The sequence below is a fragment of the Equus przewalskii genome, chromosome 2 (genome assembly GCF_037783145.1).
Source record: "Equus przewalskii isolate Varuska chromosome 2, EquPr2, whole genome shotgun sequence".
Classification (NCBI taxonomy): domain Eukaryota; kingdom Metazoa; phylum Chordata; class Mammalia; order Perissodactyla; family Equidae; genus Equus; species Equus przewalskii.
This window is the reverse complement of record NC_091832.1, coordinates 105,209,210-105,230,132: the sequence shown is the minus strand read 5'-3', so window position 1 is coordinate 105,230,132 and position 20,923 is coordinate 105,209,210. Positions and strand designations below refer to the sequence as shown.

The 20,923-nt window shown below is 36.8% G+C and overlaps 2 protein-coding genes across 5 annotated transcripts in view; one reads left to right on the top strand and one right to left on the bottom strand.

The window, feature by feature from the left end:
• The window catches only part of FGF2 (fibroblast growth factor 2), a 59,407-nt gene extending 51,893 nt beyond the window's left edge, over positions 1-7,514 (top strand). The window contains exon 3 of the mRNA XM_070609154.1: positions 1,233-7,514. Coding sequence (XP_070465255.1) covers positions 1,233-1,418 — 186 coding nt within the window. The 3' untranslated portion in view covers positions 1,419-7,514. The remainder of the gene's footprint in view (positions 1-1,232) is intronic.
• Positions 1,607-20,923, bottom strand: part of NUDT6 (nudix hydrolase 6) — a 30,081-nt gene continuing 10,764 nt past the window's right edge. For all 4 annotated transcript variants that reach the window (XM_008507848.2, XM_008507849.2, XM_008507850.2 and 1 more), the window contains exons 4-5: positions 6,905-6,959; positions 1,607-2,271 (exon numbers count right to left, since the gene is read on the bottom strand). In XM_008507848.2, coding sequence (XP_008506070.2) covers positions 1,874-2,271; positions 6,905-6,959 — 453 coding nt within the window. In that variant the 3' untranslated portion in view covers positions 1,607-1,873. The remainder of the gene's footprint in view (positions 2,272-6,904; positions 6,960-20,923) is intronic.

The following is a 20,923-nucleotide window of genomic DNA, read 5'->3' as shown; positions in this document are numbered from 1 at the left end:
AGAAATAATCTGGAATCTGGTACACTCATTAATACTAATCCATAGGTTTATGTCATCTATTTGTGTATACATCTTGTATTTATATGTGGAGATATAAATATGTGTAAATTTGTATGATTTTCTATATGAGTTTATCATTCTATCATCCTTCTATATATATATTATCGTAATATAAAAAATAAATGATTTTTCCTTTCTTAGCTTAAAGTGAATAAATCATTTGTTGATTTTTTTCCCCCCAGAGGTCAATAAGTATCATCAGTGTGAAGTTGATTATTGAATATTTACCTGAAATAATGTGGCAGCCTATTAGATTCCATTACTTGGAGTAGTATTTCCAGGTCTATTTGTAAAGCTAGCTATTTCCACCCTTCCTGATAAATAGTTTAATTGAAATAAAAAGGCAGAGTAGTTTCCCCTCCCACAAGAAAGAGACTTCCAGAAATCAATATGGTCTACATTACATATTCCTCATTATCTATTAGTGTTTTGAGAATGCTAATCATTTATAATGTTCCAATACAATTTTTTGGAATTATATACACTAGCTATTTTCTGTACAACAAACTATTCTTTTTATAGAATAGATGTTAGAAACAATGTCAGCCACTAGAAAAAATTGCTATAATTTAAGGAATTAATTCTGTTTCTGTGAGTAAAGTATTATTACAACCCTTCTCCTTTATGGGAGGATTACCCCAGGGCTACCCTTTCAGTACTGTTTCACTGGAGCTCTGATAAAAGTAAAAATGACTGGGAGAAGTGTGGATGGACCATAAATACCTAACTGGAAGCCATAGCTGTGGGTTTCCCTAAGTCTAGTGTGCTTGTTGTTACTGGGCGTATCCCACTTTGTGGGGACCCCCGAAAGCCGTGTTCATGGGATGTTTCAAGTCTGAGCCAGTGTGGTTCCTACACCTCTGTGTCCTCTCGCTGCCCAACACCTGACTTGTCCTTTGTGGGGGCTGGAGAATGGTCCTTGGACTCCTCCGCAGAGCTGTGCTTGAAGCTGTCCTGCTGACATCCTGTGTTTCCATCCTGCATCCTTCTGCAGAGCCAGATTATGTCAGATTTTGCCCTGTTGAATCTTGCTAGTTTGATTGTCCTGCTGAACCCAAGAGCACTGCTGCTGGTTGAGGAGAATGGGTAGTGTACTGTCATAAATATTTAATGCAAGAACTATAATAATGATAAAAACAACAACTACTACTAATTCTTCCTTTATTTTTCAGAAATGTGTTACGGACGAGTGTTTCTTTTTTGAACGATTGGAATCTAATAACTACAATACTTACCGGTCAAGGAAATACTCCAGTTGGTATGTGGCCCTGAAACGAACGGGGCAGTATAAACTTGGACCCAAAACAGGACCTGGACAGAAAGCTATACTTTTTCTTCCAATGTCTGCTAAGAGCTGATCTTAATGGCAGCATCTGATCTCATTTTATGTGAAAGAAGAGGTATATTTTAGAAATTTGTTAATGAAAGAAAAAGAAAAATGTGTACAGCTATTTGCTCAGTTTGGATAACTGGTCAGATAACCTTTATCTAATAGTAAAATATTTAACCATTGCCTTAGTAAAGAAAAACATGAATTCCTGGAAAATGTATAGAATCCCACTTTTTATAGAGCATTTGCCTTTATCCAGTGAAGCTTCCTTAGAGCTACAATCTTTTTCATACATTTGCTTCATTTGAAAAGAGGCTTTTAAAATCTGCACACTTACAAACAAGTTTCTTCATGGAAATCATACACATTAGAAAATTAAAGTCAGATATTTAGTTAACACAAAATGTTCCCTATTTGTAATATGGTATGCATTAATCTACATGTAAAATTTACCTACAATTTTTTAAACATGTAAATATGAATTTAATCCATTAATGTCATAGTTTTGTACTTGTCTGGCAGTTTTCTATGATAGAGTTTATAGAACAAGCCTGTGTAAACTGCCGGAAGTTCTTCCATGGTCAGATCAATCTTGTCAAACCCTTCTCTGTACCCATACAGCAGCAGCCTAGCAACTCTGCTGGTGATGGGAGTCGTGTTTTCAGTCTTGACCAGGTCATTGAGATCCATCCACTCACATCGTAAGCATTCGTGCTGGCAAAAATTTATGGTGAATGAACACGGCTGTAGGCGGCAGATGATGTACATATCTGACTTCCCAAAAGCTCCAGGATTGGTGTGCTGTTGCCGAATACTGAGGAGGGATCTGAATTCTGATTTTATGCCAGTCTCTTCAAAAACTTCTCGAACTGCTGTGTCTCCTACATAGAAGAAAGATGTACAAATTAATAAGGATCACATTTTAAAAATTTAATCATCAAAGGTTTTCATATAAAGTTAGCATTATCTAAAGGTTCAAAAAGCAAAACTTCACCCTAGGAAAGCAAAAGTTTCAATATAAACTCTTTGCCTTCTGGACATCCTGAAATATCAAAGTATTTTCTTACCACTGTACCTCTAAGAAGCTTTTGAAATACTGAATATTTTTTTGGCTGCTACTTGTAGGCTTACCTACCTGTATATTTTTGGGGTCACATATTCTTAACCTCTTCCTGCTCTATTTCCCAAAAGGTGAAAACATAGGTTGCAAAGCTGCAGTTAATATTCCTATGTATTTCTTCATTATTATCCTGCCTGATAATCCTGAACTGCCGAAGTGTACATAAATCAGTATTGAGAAGAAGTGATCCATTCTTCCTGGTAAAAGTCTGTAGAATGTATTGAACTATGAAATGATTCAGATCTCTCCTGGTGATATTGGGTGGGATCAAGCCTCTAAAGTCATAGAGCACATTTCTTTATGACCATTTTGTTATACTTCTCTGGTATTCTGTCAGTGGCATTGGCATTTCTTTTGTTTCTTGAGATTCCAAAGAACTTGGATTCATTTCTTCAACACCAAAATGCTCTAGTCATTTCATCAGACATTTTCAAAAAACTTGGAGTATACAGTCATGTGTCACTTAACAACAGGAACATGTTCTGAGAAATGGATCGTTAGGCAATTTCATCCTTGTCTGAGCATCATAGAGTGTACTTACACAAAACTAGATGGTATAGCCCACTACACACCTCAGCTATATGGTAACAATCTTATGGGACCACTGTCATATATGCAGTCTGTTGTTGACCGAAATGTCATTATGCAGAGCATGACTGTAAAGAATTTTATAATGCAACAAGTGTTTTCACATTTTATAAGGTTGACTTTTCAATAACCTTCAAATTCCTGGGGTAGGATTTTTATTGCCATTGACATATTTTTGTGGCTGCTTTTTCAAAATATCCAGATAAAACTCTTAAATGGGCTTTCTCTAATTTTGTGTCGCTCTGTCATTGTCTCCCAAAGTGTTGATGAGAAGCCCTTAAAAAAGCTCTGTTTCTTGCCCAGTTTGCTGCGAAGCTTCACAATTGCCACAGGCATAGATTTTTGTTCAAAGATCCTTTAAGGCTTCCATTTTCTTGTTTGTAAAATAGAAATTACATTTGCCTTCTTAGTAGTCCTACTGGTGAAGAATAGGCAAGAGACAGGAAGTTAAGGAAAAATGTCTCAATTCCTGTGTGCTCTTAGACTGTCTTACCAATTCCCTGGATATGCTCTTGTTTTTTTTCTAAGAAACAGCTCTGGAAATGTGCACAGGAAGAGTGAAGCTTTCTAAAACATAAGATATTTGTCTGCCATTTTTGAATTATATGCTGACTTCCCTTATAATTGAAATTTGCCATAGCTTAAACATGGTTATAAATTACATTTTTAAACTAAAAACATAAAAGGGGAATTTATGCTAAGGAAAACTTAGTAGGAAAAATATTCTTCAGTGTGGCATACAGTACATGTTTGTTATTAAATGTATTGAAGATTGTGGCGCTAGTCTTAAATTTTACCTGTCATTTGCTGATCTCACCTAATTCTGTCTAAATGTTCATTTTTATTCTTTAAATGCTTTGAAGAGTAACCAAAGGGGTCCTGTTTAGCGCTTAGTGCCACTATTCATGAGTTTGGCATTTAGTTCCTGAGTCTAGCCTGGTTCTATGTCACGGAAGCACAGGATGGGGCTAGAGAGCGAATCTGCCCTCTCAGCAGGCACCACAGCAGGTGATGCACAGTCAGAGCTGCCCAGGAAGCTCCATCAGTTTAACTTGAATCACCGTATCATTGACTAGACTGAAAACTGAAAGGGCAAACAAGTGCTTTGGTATCCACTGTATGAGAGACCCCTTCTACTTCAAGATGGAAATCTCTCCCTAAAGATTTCACCATGAATTTAAAGTTTTTATCTAGATAGAGTGCTTTATTCTTTTGTACCTTTATTACTTTAATTTACTGTAAGCAAAACTGAAAAAATATTTGCTGTTTTATAAGTCTGAAGAACACAGGAAAAGCCAAGAGAGTTTTGTTTTTATTTTTGCTGATCGAGAGAGATGTCAAATACGTCATAGCGTTTAGTTACAGGACAATAATGAAATGAAGTTTATATTTGTTATTTCTATTTTGTAATATTTAATAATAGGATTAGGTTGAAATAAAATAAAATCATAGGAAAACTTGTGCAGACTGTGGGTTTTGCTGGTGTTTCCCTCTGACTCTGGTGCACTGATGAGCTCTGATCAGACCCGCTGCTTTGACAGCAGAGGACTGTCTCCCTGTCAGTGGTAATGAGATTTTTTTTAGGAACGCAACTTCTCCATTTTTAACCTTGTAGAGACCTTTGTACTCTTAGGGTTTTATATTATATTAAACCCTGAGGATTGCATTCTATTTTGTATATGCCCCTCTTAATTTTTTTTTTTTAAACAACTCTGGACAATAGTGCCTCATTTACCTAGTATTATCAAAGAATGAAGGATTCCAAACAAATGTGTTTCCCAGTTAACTAGTGTTTACTACTTCAGAGCCAATATGAATGTTTGCACATTTGTGATGGCAGTATTCCTAACATATTACATATTTTCCTAAATACAGGGTTTAAAGACAAGAAAATAATTTAAATAATTCTTAGATGATTTGGCTTCATCATTAAGAGGAATCTGTCACTGTACTGTGTTACACAAGAGAAATGCCCTCATATAGACATAATCTTTCAGGCCTCTACTGTCACTTATCATTTCTAGCTGTTCAGGGTTTATCAGTTCTAAGGCAAAGCTTTAATTTATACTACTCACAGGCAGTATGGTGAATGCCAGTTGCTGCTTATTTCTTAATTCTCCATGGTGGAGGTATATATATGATCTCTGGAAAGGTGGGTTGTTGTGACAACCACAAATACTTTTAAAAAAGTAAATTCTTAATTATCTGGACTTGAAGGATTCTGGAGTACACGTAAAACTAAAGTTATACATATTTGGCTTGGAGCTGTGTTTCTTCATTTACATTTAAATATAAGTATATCTGAAATTCAGAAGATCTGTAAAACTCAAAGGGAAAAAGTCAGTTTGTTTGAGAAGGCAAGACTCCGAAGAAGCAGCTACACACACTTCTTCTGTAGACTGCTTTTTGCCCAATACGGATTGGGTAAGGATGTAAAACAGAAACCTAACTGGTTCATACACTCTCATATATCACATACGGATAGTGTGAGATACTTAGGTGTTCTAGAATAAATGGCCTTCTCTTTCAGCTCTAGCACCACTATAAAATCCTCTTATTTCAACAGAAGACCTAGCAGAATCTAATCAAAAGGTCAATAAGTACCTAAAAACCAAAATTTGCTATGGATATATCTGAATGTAGTAAATTTACTTATAGGTTGTTAGGAATTGGCTATAGACTGCTTTTAGGGCATTTTAATCTGTGTAACATTTTAAAAAATCAAGTTTCAGGTATATATACATTTTTAAATAAAATATTTTAAGATGATTTAGGAAACTGCCTTCATACAGATGTTGGCTAAAGAGAATAGGGGACATCATATTGAGGAAAAAGTCACAGAGAAATAATACTGGTATCAAATGCATTATCTATTGATTTATTATGATGGAGTCTGCATTTGAACCAGTGGTTTAAGGAAGATGTAGGAGAACTCAATTTCTATTCTTTTGTCTATTTCTTGTAAAATCAGGACCTAAAGAATTCTTAGTTCCTTTCATATTTCCCTGTCTTAAATGTTGAGCTCACTAAGTTGTTTTAGGGAGCTCTCTCTCATTTGAGACATTCTCATATGAGACATTTTACTATGTTTTAGCTTCCTGACTATTCAAAGTAAACAGTAGATAAAATTTTCATAAAGAGAAGAATTACATCACTACTGCCTTATAATTGGCTTTATAAATAATACTTATTTCACTTAAAAGTTACTCTTGGGACCAGCCCACTGCTGTAGTGGTTAAGGTCATGCACTCTGCTTTGGTGGCCTGGGGTTCGTGAGTTTGGATCCTGGGTGTGGACCTACAAACCACTCATCAAGCCATGCTGTGGCGGTGTCCCACATACAAAATAGAGGATGATTGGCACAGATGTTAGCTCAGCAACAATCTTCCTCATCAAAAAGAAAAAAAAGTTTACTCTTCATTGTTTTATGATGAAATAGTCAAGAATTTATCTTTATTCATAGTTTAATTCCAACAACAACTTTAGTCATATCCAAAATAACCCTTAATGCTAAACTTTACTGATGTATCTCCAAAGCTTCTCATTTTCAAACAAACTAATCTAGAAGCAGTCCTCGACAGAAGAAAAGGTGGTATGCTCCAATGGTATTATTTATACTAGAGGAGTAACTTAAAAGTTTTGCTTCTAATTTTCTATCAGCCCTGAAGTAACCTCTCTGAAATTTTCTGACTTAGTCTGAACCAATTAGAAAATTTGAAATCTTATTCTCAGCTATAGAGCAAGAAAGTAAACACATGAATTTCCACAACATTTTCAAACCAATTCAAAATATGTAACATACATACCAATATCTTCTCCAGGCTCTGACAAGCCTCCTGGAAACTTCCACATGTTTTTCAACTGCAGCAGAAAGTTAGAAAATGAAGCTAACGTAGCTTTTATTCAGTAACACACACACACATGGAGACTCCAAAAATCCACTCCTAATTGGTGATGGTGGTTGAGAATTTATCTTTTGGTAATTGCATACAAATTTTTTTCAGCTTCCTTCTTCACTCCTCCCTTCTTTTTTGGGGAAACTGGTGACTTATGAAATCTTTTCTCACCTTTTTCTTTAGGAAATAGAAGTGGTTTTGTTTGGTTAATGTGATAAACTGTGTGAATGAAACAGGAGGGAAACATCTACTGATTTTGTGTAATTTAAAAAATTTTGCTGCTAGTTAACTATTAACAAAAAAATAGAGGAATCTTACAGATGCTGCTATAAATAAGTAGGAAATACAGTATAAATTTAATCACTAAAGTATGCTATTTTTAATTTTCACTTTTTTTCTGTATTGTGTCCCTAATCAGATATATTAATTTTAAGATTTCTCTTGTTCTCTGTGTTAATGAGTTTATGTAAAAATGTAATTGCTTTTCATGGGTAGTGTGAATAAAATTGATTAAGTTTAAGTTTGTGAGGTTTTTTTGTGTGTGTATACCATTTCTTCTTTTGGTGGGAAGGGGCAGGTGAGAAGATCTGATCTTGGAAAGGGGATAAATATGGAAAATATTGATTAAAAATAATTACGAAATGGCATGGGACAATATTGTTATGGCTGACATGATTATTTTTTCTTGTTAGAGTTCTGTTATATCTATCCATCACCATGATAACAACTGAGGAATGACTGAGAAATTATGACATACTCATAAAGGTGCTGCAGCCAGTACACCTTATACTCTTCATTCATAAAACACATTTTATGGACCTTTTGCTGGACTGCTTTGTGACCCACTCATTTCCTGGACGAGTGCTTCTTAAAGAATGTGTCATTTCCCAACTATGCTAGGTTGGAGACCAGTGGCACGGTTCCCAGAGTTTCCACAGGCTGTTGATTATGCGGGTACAGAATTCAGGCTTTCCACCCTTCCATGTCTGGCTCAGACTTGAGATTAACTTATAAAGTATATTATGTTTTATTTTATTAATGTAGAAATATATCTCTAAATATCATCTCTCCATTAATGCACTGTCTTTGGCATTCCATTTTGAAATGGTTCCAGAAGCTCTGTTGCTACAGAAACTATGCAGTCTCTCGTCTGCTGGGTATTGAACTTCACCAGCATAAATTCTGTTTCTAACAAAAGAAATGTTACAGTGGGGCAGATAAATGCTTACCTAAAACAAGTCAACTTTTAAAATAATTAGAGATTCATTGTTGATTAAATTTGGAGATATGAACTTAGAAGGGGAAGAATGCTAGATACAAAGATTGAAAACAGCTCACACAAATTTGATTTTGCTTATTTCATAAAACTTAGGTATGGAAAGTTTACATATATTTTTATGCTGGTGAGTAATTTGTGATATTTTCTGGCACCAGGTTTAAAGAGCTTATTTATTTATTTATTTTTAGGAAGATTAGCTCTGAGCTACATCTGCTGATAATCCTCCTCTTTTTGCTGAGGAAGACTGGCCCTGAGCCAACATCTGAGCCCATCCTCCTCTACTTTACATGTGGGACACCCACCACAGCATGGCCCATCAAATGGTGCCATGTCTGCACCCTGGATCTGAACCAGTGAACCCCAGGCCGCCGAAGTGGAACATGCCCACTTAACCACTGCACCACCGGGCCGGCCCCAAGAGCTTATTTTTAAAAAGCTTCTTCTCCTAAAAAGCTTGAGCCTGCAGGCAGTTCCTGAGTGGTAGATGGAGATGCCTAAGTTATATGGTTTGACAAACCTGGTTAATGTTGTAGCTATGATCAATGGAGAGATGAGTATGTCTTCTCACTTTTTTTTTAATATTAAAAAATATTCCCAGGGCTTGCCTGGTGGCGTAGCAGTTAAGTTTGCACTCTCTGCTTGGTGGTCCGGGGTTCACCAGCTCAGATCCCAGGCGTGGACCTACATACTGCTTATCAAGCCATGCTGTGGCAGGCATCCCACATATAAAGTGGAGGAAGATGGGCACAGATGTTAGCTCAGGACCAATCTTCCTCAGCCAAAACAGGAGGATTGGTGGTGGATGTTAGCTCAGGGCTAATCTTCCTCAAAACAAACAAACAAACAAATTCCCACTAACTGGGTTTAACTATATAATAATGTTAAAATAATACTAGGTAATGTATATTGAATGCCCCCTATGTTCCAGACACTGTGCTGAATGTTTTTATAAGAATTACAAACATTTAAACTTTTCAGTAACCCCATGAGGCACTAGTATTGTTCCCATTTTAGAAGTGATGAAACTGAGGGCATATAAAGATTCAATAACTTGCCTGTTGTGACACAGCTAGTATGTAGTAAACTCAGGGTTAAAATCCAGGCAGTCTGATTCTAACCATCTTTTAAGAAATTTAAAAAGTTGATTTACCATTTTCTCACTAACCTTTAACTGCTATTCGCTGCTTTTTCACATACCTTTTGATCTTTTTTTCCGACCTCAGTGGAATATCTATGTAAACGGAACCAGAATCTGTATCTTAGACTTACACTCTTCAAGGGCTTGTGAATTTGAACTAAAATCTAGTTTGTTATCAAACATCTTTGTAGCTACCTGTTGCCTGTGAGTTCCCTATCTAGGATCTTCTGATTGGCTGAGATGTATCACTTTGTTAGTGATATACTGTTATTCTATCTTTGCAGTATATTTTTTCATGAGGGAAAAATAACTGAGGAAGGCATAAGAATGGGTTTTGAATATTTAGCCTTTTTGAGTTTATGTTTTCATCTTTGTTCCCTCTTCCTATAAAGGAAGACAAAATATCTCTATGCTTCATGTGTAAAATTCCATGATCTTTTTTCCTCTAATCTTAAAAAAGGAACTTTCCACTCTCTTTTAAAAGAAATATTATTCTCAGACATTCTTGTGCCTCCTCGTTGCGTGCTACTCAACACTCCCATTTATGACCCCTCCCTGCTTTGAGTTGGTGAGGTCATCTAGTTCCTGAAGCAGATCTGATTTTTACATACTACAAAAGGTAAAGTATCCTTTCAACTTATAAAAACGTGTGATTTTAAACTATGTTTAGAGTAGTTCCTTCATATTTCAGAATGGTGAATATGATGACAAATTTTTCCTGTATCTTTACCAACTATAAATCTGGTGTTTGTGGGTGTGTGTGCGCACGCATGCGTGTCTGTAGGGGTGAACAGAAAATAGAAGACAGTGTAAATGATGCAAGGGTGGTCCCATCTACCACTCTGGAACCCCTCCTTCCTCTGTATTAGGAATTGCTAGCCTGTGAAGTAAGCACTTTGGATATCAACAAAGGGTAAATATTATTTTTTAATGCATTTTTCAGAGATAACAGAATGAAAGATATTTTCTCTGTTAAAGTAATTTCAAGTTTAATAGCACTGTTTCTTTTAAAACTTGTCCTGAAGATAAACTCAAGTTTATTTTGGAGTTTCTAGAATGAGTGAACCGGAATGATTCATTTTCTGATCCTTTTTCTAACTACTTTCCAACCTCACAGACATCTTCTGTTTTCCTAAGCAGATGATTAGTTTCAGGACCTTCCCTGGGCGTGGCTGCTGAAATCTTAACTAGGAGTTTGTGTAAACGGAACCCCCAAAGGCTACTAATTTCTTTTAGCCATATCTCGAGAACCTAGAACAAAGGTACAGACGTGCTAGCCACTTCCTTCTGGTTTTCTCATATTAATTGACCAGCTTGTACTTCCCTTACTCCAACTTGCTCAGATGCCAGAAATTTGAGTATCTTTTATTTTCACTGTTCTAGTCTTTCATGCTACTACTCTCACTTTTCAGAATTCAGAGCCACTGTATTTAGATAAATCTCATTGGCTACAATATTATCACTGTCACCAACGAGACAGAAGCAACCATAGAGATCTCTTAATAAGTTTGTTCATTCTTTCAAGAAAACTTTATTGAATGCCAAGTGAGAGCATAAAGAAATTAATGCACAATATAGCAAGCCCAGTCAATTCTTTTTTCTCCCTGTACCATTGTATTTTTCTTAAAAAAAAAAACTTATCACCACCTTATATATTATATATTCATTTGTTTATTATTCATATCTTACCTATTTGAATATAAGGTCCAGACAAAGAAACTTTGCTTTGTTCACTAATGTTTGCCTAGTGCTTAGAACAGAGCCTACCACATAGTATGTATAGGAACTCAGTAATGTTTAGTGAATGAACGAATAGGTCCCTACCCTTACCTCAGCTCTTTAGCACCAGGTTACAAGGTCAAGCCTCTTTTAGTTCTTTTATTTCTCAAAATCATGGGGCAGGGATGAAGGAATGGAATATGTGGGTAGGAAAGGAGAAAGGACACGGTTTAAATATTTTAAATTTGTGTTTGAGTATGTGCAGATGCTCGTGGTGAGGGTTAAACTTTCCTCTCCAAAGGTTGCGGAGAAAAAGGAACCCTCATACACTGCTGGTGGGAATGCAAACTGGTGCAGCCACTATGGAAAACAGTATGGAGATTCCTCAAAAAATTAAAAATAGAACTACCATACGATCCAGCCATCCCACTACTGGATATTTATCCAGAGAGCTTGAAGTCAGCAATCCCAAAAGTCCTATGCACCCCAATGTTTATTGCAGCACTGTTTACAATAGCCAAGACATGGAAGCAACCTCAGTGTCCAGCAACAGACGAATGGATAAAGAAGATGTGGTACATATATACAATGGAATACTACTCAGCTGCAAAACAGAACAAAATCATTCCATTTGCAATAACATGGATGGACCTTGAGAGAATTATGTTAAGTGAAATAAGCCAGCGAGAGAAAGATAATCTGTGTATGACTCCACTCATATGAGGAACTTAAAATTATGGACTAAGAACAGTTTAGTGGATACCAGGGGAAAGGTGGGGTGGGGGGTGGGCACAAAGGGTGAAGTGGTGCACCTACAACATGACTGACAAACATTAATGTACAATTGAAATTTCACAAGATTGTAACCTATCAATAACTCAATAAAAAAAAAAAAAAACTTTCCTCTCCAAGAAACACTTGACACTAATGCCTGGGGAGAGTGAGCACTTAAAGGAGAAAAACTGACTCAGGTGTCTGGAAATTGCGCTAATTATTTATGTTAATAGCTATCATTTATGCTTTAATTCCACCTCACACCAAAATAATTACAGAAATTAAATATAATTTAGTGTCTCACTTTATACTTTTTATTACAACATTGAACTATACACGAAAACGCAGTTTTCATATTTTGTTGCTCTCTTAGGTGGATCTCTGTAACAAAAAAAACCCAAACCCTAAGTAGGAGTATCATTCTTAATGCATAAAGAAACTAAAGTCTTATATAATCTGAATTTGTCTCTAGCTTTCGCCAATCCCAACTGTCTAGAAGCATGTGAGGATCATGTCTTGATTCTGAAAAGCAGCACCTTCTCATTCTTAAAGAACTAATCACTGGCAAGTTTGAAAATCAGCAAATGAGTCTGGAAGCCCAATGTTCTAATTTAGTGGTTCTCAAACTTGACTCTGCACCTGAATCACCTGGAGGGCTTGTTAACACACAAATTGCTGAGCAGCATCCTCAGAGTTTCTGATTCATCAGGTCTGGGGTGGGGCCTGAGAATGTGCATTTCTAATAAGTTGATGCTGTTATTATCTCTCAGCTCCAAACCCATCCTCCATGCTCTGCCTAGTGATGCTGGAGCTGGGACTCTACTAACCAATTTCTCCCTTGCCAGTTGACTCCCTTTTGGGCCCCACCAACAGATTCTAAGGCTGGAGGAGGAAGAAGGGACCAGCTCCTTTCCGTCTGCTTTCTGTGGGCTTTCCACATGCTTGTGGTTCCTGTATCACTTCAGCAATGCTGCTTCATTCTGGCAGCAGCGGTTCCTTCCCCTAGTATCCGCCAAATCCAGTGTGCAGTTTTCCTAGCATTTTCAACCTAAGCTTCATTGTGCATCTCCCTCCCCAGAGACACCAGCCAGCTGATGCCTCATTTTCAGAGGTCTTGGTCCCACTTTCTGAGCTCAGAGACCCCAGCAGCTGCTAAGCAGCAGATCTTATTAGAGATTTGAATTAGCTGTGTGCTGTCCCAAATGAAGGGACACACAACCCACCAGAATGGCATAAAGATTACTTTAAACTGAAGACATCTGAGAGACAGCAAGATGTAGGAAGAAGCCTTTTCAGAGCATCCCTTATTTGATTCAAGGCAGAGCTTCCTGAGAATGAAGATGCCACAAATCCCCTCTGGGGGAGCTTCCAGCCAGGGAGGAAACTAACCTTCAGCACCTGGATGAGCAATTGCATAAACAAACATTGTCAGAAGCTGCCACACCTTCTATTTGTTTCCCACAGAAGCCTTAGCTCCCCGCTCCCCTTTCGTTAAGCTGATATGGAAACCCTTACCCCTGGTTGTCTCGGGAGCACTCACCACACTTTTCTGCTGTTAATCTGTTGTCAGTTAACTCCCTGACCACCCACAATGGCAGAGGAAACGTTCTTCTCACACTATTTTATGACCTAACTCTCTGGCTGAGTTTCCCAGCCTGTGAAATAGGGATGATAACTGGTTGCCAGGATGTTTAAGGAACTACATAATGTAGAGCACATAGGATAGTCTGTAGTGCAGGTTAAGCATTCAATAAATGCCAAACGCTATTATTAATAATACAATCAAATTTCTTACTGTTTTACATTAAGCTGATTTTCTCAGTAGTTTTGTTACAGTATAATACGAACAATTTGCATCTTTGAGGCTCTTATAGCATATTTTACTCAGTAGGCTCTTTTTATATTTGGATCATTTTTTTGGTCACTTGGAAGCAGATGAGAATCATTCTTATGTATGTGTGTGTTTATACATATATTACACACACACATACACACAGGTCCCATTACTTTTTTCCCCTCCGTGTACTGTTATACTTGACTTCTGCCAACATAAGGGAGAAAGAGAAGTAGTCTTTTCCATATAGGAAATTTCAGGAGTACTGTTCATTTATTTCTGCCTGTGAGCCATAGAAAGAACCGGGACTTTAAGAGGTCATCTCTCATTCAACTCCTCACTGACTGATACGTCAGTCAGTGCCTAAGCCACCTATGACAGATGTAGCCACCTAAAGAAGTAGAAGCATTCTTTCTCTGCTCGCAAATGCCATTTGCTATATAACAAAATATAACGCAGCATGCTGGTTCAACTGCGTATCTTGTGCTCTGCTATAGCCACAAGGTTAAAAGTCACATAGTTATTTTCATCCTATAGTTAACATCTTTCTTCGGGTAGTCCATGTTCCTACTTTTTGGGGATCATTTTCAATTTATTTTTTGAGGGAACAATTATGCTAATCAACTAACTATAAGTAAGTGAACACTTCTATAGTCAGAGGTCACCAGGTTTGGAGACCATCATGAATATTCCAGACTAGTAATGATTTTAAAATACACTGTCCTAATATAAAAGCTCTTGTCTTTTAGAGAGCCTCCAGGCAAGGGGAGGCTGCTCTCTCTAGCAAGAATGGTGCTGCTTCTATCGGCTCAGAGGATTCAGGAGAATATGAGATTCAAAATTTTCATGCTCACTCACTCAGGGCCTCAGGGTTCTACTCTTTTTCCTGTTAAGAGACTGGCTTTGACATAGGACATCTGTCAAACTCTATCCAGTCTCCTTTGCAGCTCTAATAGGCTTACAGTTGGATCTAGGTCTTAATTTCAGCATTGCCAGTTCTGTAGCTGCAGAATACGAAGGTCCCCTTAAATGCTGCCATGGAGGCCTATGGTTTTCATATTGGGCCTTGAGTTGATGGGCTGACCTGAGCTTGTCATTTTTATTGTGTCAAGGCTTTCAAAACAGTTAACAAAAGCTAGCCATCTCCAAAGCTGTGTAACTATTACTATCCCCGTGCTGTTAAAGTGCCATAGCTACCATCAACCAACACTTCCCCTTCCATCTGTACCGCATTCCATTCCATATGTAAAGATCTCAGTAGTTGTGATTTTACTCTATACCAGGAGTTATCACTACCCTGCTGTATTGATGCTAACTGGACCTGGAGAGCAGGATGTGTCAAGTACTCCAGAGGTCTTAGTAAGACATATATGTGCCAGAGAATGGGAGATGAACTTATACAGTTTTTAGAGGTATAATGGTCTGTGGATCTCTAAGGTAATGGGCAAGTTGTTGCACCTTCAGCCACCTGCCACTCAAAGCACTTGGAGCACCTCTTTGCATTTTGGAGGCAGCATATGTCACATCTGGGAATATTTCTTCAATTCATTTCTGATAATGGAAGGCCTGGAACCTTTCCCCCCACTGTGAATTAATAATGTGTCATTCTGATCTATTAATTCATCTCTCATTACCTTGAACTAATCTCTCTCAGAATCCAAACAACCTTGAGTAATGGGAAAAAAATTAAAGCTTATTAACTTTTAAAGGAACAATTGCTGGATCATAAGTACTCTTGAAAAGTTCAGCCACCTCAGGAAGCCAAAAACAAAAGTATTTTTAATAAAGACTTTTCTATTTCCTATATATAGAATCAATTCTAAAAACCCTACAAATTGATCATCCTAGATTTTGTCAAGAACTGATAATTACCCTTTTCTCCTTCACTTAATCATCTCCCTTTTCTCCATATTTCTTTTCTTCACACTCTTTTGCCCTTATCTCTCTTCTTTAGGCCACCAAATGTGTACTGCTTAGTATCATTACTGGCACCTGAACTGAAGGAAATTGTTAACCTCAGCATCAGACAGTGGCATTTGCACAATATATTAAAAAACAAAAACTACCTCCCTAAAAACAAAACCCTATTCAAGTGAAGTCTTTTGTATTCTCTGCAATATACATGTAGGCATTGCCATATACTACTGACTCCTTCACATCCAGGTTTTAATTCATTTTCTGTTTTCACTTGCTTTGGTTTAGTGCAAAGATTCCTCTCTACACTTAAATTCTGTTCTGCCAATTACTAGTAGTATAATGCTGAATAAGTTAGTGCAACCTTCTAAATCACAGTTCTTCTGAAAAATGGAGATAATTTTGTAGAAGTATTTTATATCATCACAATTATTATCATTATTTGATTATATGATTTTATTTCTGTTAAATAGCAACACATGATGGAATTAAAATAATTTTTTTAGCCTGAAAACCTCATCAACCAGGATCAGGAATGCGTGCTATAGCAGAAGAACAGTGACTTGGTGATGGTCAAGCAGTAGCAAACGTTTGGTCATGATGTTTTAGAAGACTGGAGGCCACAGCAGAGCTGGTGCTCCCACTTTACCTGCGTTTTTAATTCTCTTCAGATATGGCTGTAGGTTCCAAAAGCCACCAAATGAACCACTTAGGAAGCTATCTAGGGTTAACTACTCAGAAATCACCCCAGCCTAAAGGCAGGGGTGGGATTGGAAAACTCTCCGCTCACATCTTTATAAGTTAACGTTACAGGATGAACTCACTTATTACAAAGAATGGCTACAACAATGTCCCTGTGGAGAAGTCTTGAGTTTTTGTTTAGTCATTAAGTCTTGGGTCTCCCTTTGTTTCTCAACTACCTTGGAAAACACTAACAAACATTCCAGAAAACACTGGCAGTCATGTCTTTGAAACTAAGACGAACAAAACTAGAGAAGATTGAATGCGACTACGATGAACTGAGAATCATAAAAGTTTTAGTGGTTTATGTTGGAATTTAGGTAAATTTAGCATACATAGTTTTGACTATTGCCCTGTTTTAAAAATATAGCTCAACTCAATTCTTTCCTTTTCAATTACTGTGATACAGATTGCTCTGGAAGTTTGATTCCTACAAACCGAACCTGTTAAATCATTTGTCTTGGCAGGTTTTATAAGGGAAAAAAAAAAAAACAGCCAGAAAACATCACTCTGTCTAGGTTTGGAGTAAGACAGCTACAGTTGCCAGGGGAGCTCCTTTTTTCCTTTTTTCAGACTGCCACCCGATTTTTAACATTATCAGACCTAGGTTTGTTTTCTATGAATTTCCATGTTTTAATATATGAGTAACTACATACATAGATTCTAATTTGGTAGATCAACCAACCCTGAGAAACTGCTCAGAGTGGAGCAATCATGTTAGTCTGGCTGTCTTTCAGTCTCTGTTGAAGTCCTTAATAAAACTGTATTTGCCAAAGTCATTTCTGAAACACAGTGTGCTATTTAAAAATCTGAATAGTTTACCCTTTTCTTTCCAAAATAATAAAGTGGCTTAAACCAGTGTTAAAAAAAGAGACAACAGGTCCAAAATGGAGTCACTTGTGCTAAGCCCACGTCACCAAACTGAGACTTAAGGCCTAACCTAATTGCAGTGTCAGCCTCTCCCAGGAATGGAATCTTAAACCAGTCAATCTAGAATTACCTGGTCAGCACTAGTGAAGTAATCTGCCTGACAGACCCCTGCTGTCCCCTTAAGGAAGATGAGTTTGCCACAAACTATTCACTCTTTCCTTGTCCTGCCCCCTTCTGCCTATAAAAGTCTTTTCATTTTGTAGTCTTCAGAGCTCCTTTCTATCTGTTAGACGGAATGCTACCAGATTCATGAATTGTTGACTAAAGCCAGTAAGATCTTTAAAATTTACTCAGTTGGATATTTTTGTTTAACATCAGATTATATCTGGTATCTTGTCTTCCATAAATCTATAGGTATAATTATAGTATTTCATTTGAGATCACTGACTCTAACTCCTTATTTTTATAAGTGGGGAAACTTAGTTTCCCAGAGGCTCAGAGATTTGCCCAGAGTCTTAGAGCTAGTTAGTGGTGGGGCCAAATCCTAGAACCTAGGTGTCCTGATCCTGTTTTGTCTCTACAACTTCTTATGTCACTTGAGCCCAGAAAAGATTAAATGAACTTTGGTCAGACTGCTGCTTCTTTAAATGCAAGGAAAAGATAGTTAAAGGGATATAGTTAAAAGATAGTAAAGCCTTTTAAAAGATCTCTTTAGAAGTAATTTTTATATATCAAGGTATAGATTTTTTTTCAAACAGTAAAAGAAATGAATGAATTTGTTACTTGTATATATAGTATTTGTCAATAACGTTTGGACATATCATCTGTCTGCTAGTTATAATATTTACTTTTGGTGTAAGCCAATTTAATTGAACATAATCCTAAATAAATCTTCTCAGATCTTGGATACTCAATATTAATTATATGCAAGCCCGTTTGCCCTAAGGGTAGTAAGACCTGAATGACAAAATAATACAATAATGACTACAGGAACTTTTCTTTTGTAGGTAGAATAGGATAAACTAGGGACCATCTGGTGTCCCTCACAATTTGTTGGCATTGAGGAAAATCGTTGTATGTCTTTGAAGTCCTTACTTGACGCTTGGAATTGAGTGTGGAGAAAACTGAGGCTTATCGCTCTATTATGAAATGAATTATTTTGGGCTTTGGCTAATCTTTTTTTTTTTTTTTTAAAGATTACAGACTCTGAAATCAAACTGGTTGGATTAGAATCTTGGTTCCACTACATCATCTATGTAATTGTGGGTAAATTACTTAGCTTCTCTGTGCCTCAGGTTTTTCATCTTTAAAATGGGGATAAAAATCCTCATGGGTTGTTGCGAGGATTAAAATAGCTACTTCATGTGAAGTACTCATGTATTCAAGTAAAGACATGCCATAAATACACAATACATATTATTATTGTTTATATCTTGTCTTTGAAAAAATCATCTGTGATATATATATATATAAGAGCACAGTGAAATAGGAATAAGGGATCAAAAGCTAGTGAAGAGGGAAAGGGAGGATAATTTTCTCAGAAACCTAAGCTCAGAACAGCTATACTATAACTGAATATTCCTTGTATGGCCAAGTTGGCAGATGCTGATAATAATTTGGCTTTTAACTTCATATATATATGTCATATGTATATACACACACATACACACAAACAGACGTAAAAAATTGGAATTTGAAGAATCTGAGATACATTCCTCTATGTATAGAACTATATTCTTCTCAAAATGATACATTTATGGACCAAAATGGAGAATTAATTAATTTCCTTCAAAGAGAGAACCTAGGTACAGGGAAGAATTGAACCCATTTTCCCAATGCACTATAAAATGTTAACTTTAGTTACTAAGTGTAGTACTTGGGGCATAACTGAAGTTTAACATGTTCTAAAACAACTAAGTTCGAACTTTCCTATTAAAACACACACACACATATTCACACTCCATGAATTGCACCAGACACAAAGCTCTCTGGGTGTTTATCTTCCATTCCTAATGTGATGTCAGAGAAGTCCTCACTTCCAAATAGTTTATTTTAGAGAATGGCGGACTAACTCATATCTAGACATGTGAAGAATATAGATTAGTATGATTCAACTATTATCTTCATGTTTCAACTCCTTTAACCTCTTTGGCCTATGGGAAAGAACTGATATGTGTTACTCTTCCTACTTTTCAACTACTTTATCCCTAATTGTCAACTATTTATACAGATGATGCCGAAAATTAACTTCAGTGTACTTTTTGTCTGCTTTTAGAACATACTACTCAGTTCTCTCTTTCATGTAATGTTTGTTATGTACCTGTTTTTCTTGGGGTGGCACTGTGCTATATTGCACAACTCCACAGAGCATGATTCTATAGAATACAATAGCTAGAACTGCAGCTGTATGGAAGCCATGGAAAGTCCCCCGCCAGGCCTCTTAGCACAGTGAGGCTAGGCCATGCAATCCTAGACTCGATATATCAATATCTTCCTCGTATCTGTTCCTGTGGATGAAGACCACTGCCTACAGTTTTAAAGTACTGTGGGTCATGATGGTCGAAGTTGTAAAAAGAAATTCATTAACTAATATGCTTCATCTCACATCTCTTTTTAGTACCATAGGGAACTGAGGAATTAATTGACCAATAACAACTTGTCTGGTACTCAATAATTCATTAGGAGGAATGAGAAGAAATGTCTGGATATTCCCACTTCAATATCTCTTTTAACTCAACCTCAAATTTTCTGTAATGAATTCATTTCCCCTCTACCAACATCCCTAGCGATACCATTATTTCAGCTCCCACCCTCAACTCAAAATCACAAATGATTTAAAACTCATTCTTTTTCTTAACTGACAAATTTACTGTCACCAATTCATAGAGGCATCTATCTCTTCCTTTTCACACCATCATCCTAGTGCAAGGCTTCCTTACCTCCCCTCTTAATTACTACAGCAATCACCTGGTGGGCCTCTCTGGCTATATCTTTGTTTGCATCCTCCCTGCTCCTCCCCCCCTTTGCTTATAAGCATTAATAATCTTTATTTTATTAACATATTTTTCCCTTATTTAATACAAAAGAAATATTACAAACTCTAGTCACATAGTACTAGGTATAAATCCAGTTGGAAAAAAGGACAGCGAATGCATAATTTCTATGAGGAAGATATTATTATCTAGATTTTAAAGATGAGGAAACTGAGGCTCAGAGATGTGGCCAAGGTAGAAGTGGCATAGAGACTGGAACTCAGATCAGCCTGACTCCCAAGTCCACTGTGTTTATACTGACTCTCCTTCATTCAGGATATTGTTGTCAGGTTAATTTGCATATTGGTATTAGTTTAATCTTTTCCATACATCATCTTCATCACTTTGTCATCTCAATCAAAATTGTTCAAAAGCTACTGTTTCCACATCAAATCTAAACTCCTCTGCCTGGCTCCCAGGACCCCTCCTAACTAGGATCTACTTCCACTACTCAATCATGCTTCCCACTCGCCAGTCATTCTCATCAAATATATATATATATGGGTGTGTGTATATATATATATTTATATTTATATGTTCCAATTCAAATATAAAACTTATTGAGGGCTAGGCACAATACTACCTTAGGCATTCAATAAATTTCCGTTGATGATAAAGCTTAGTTTGA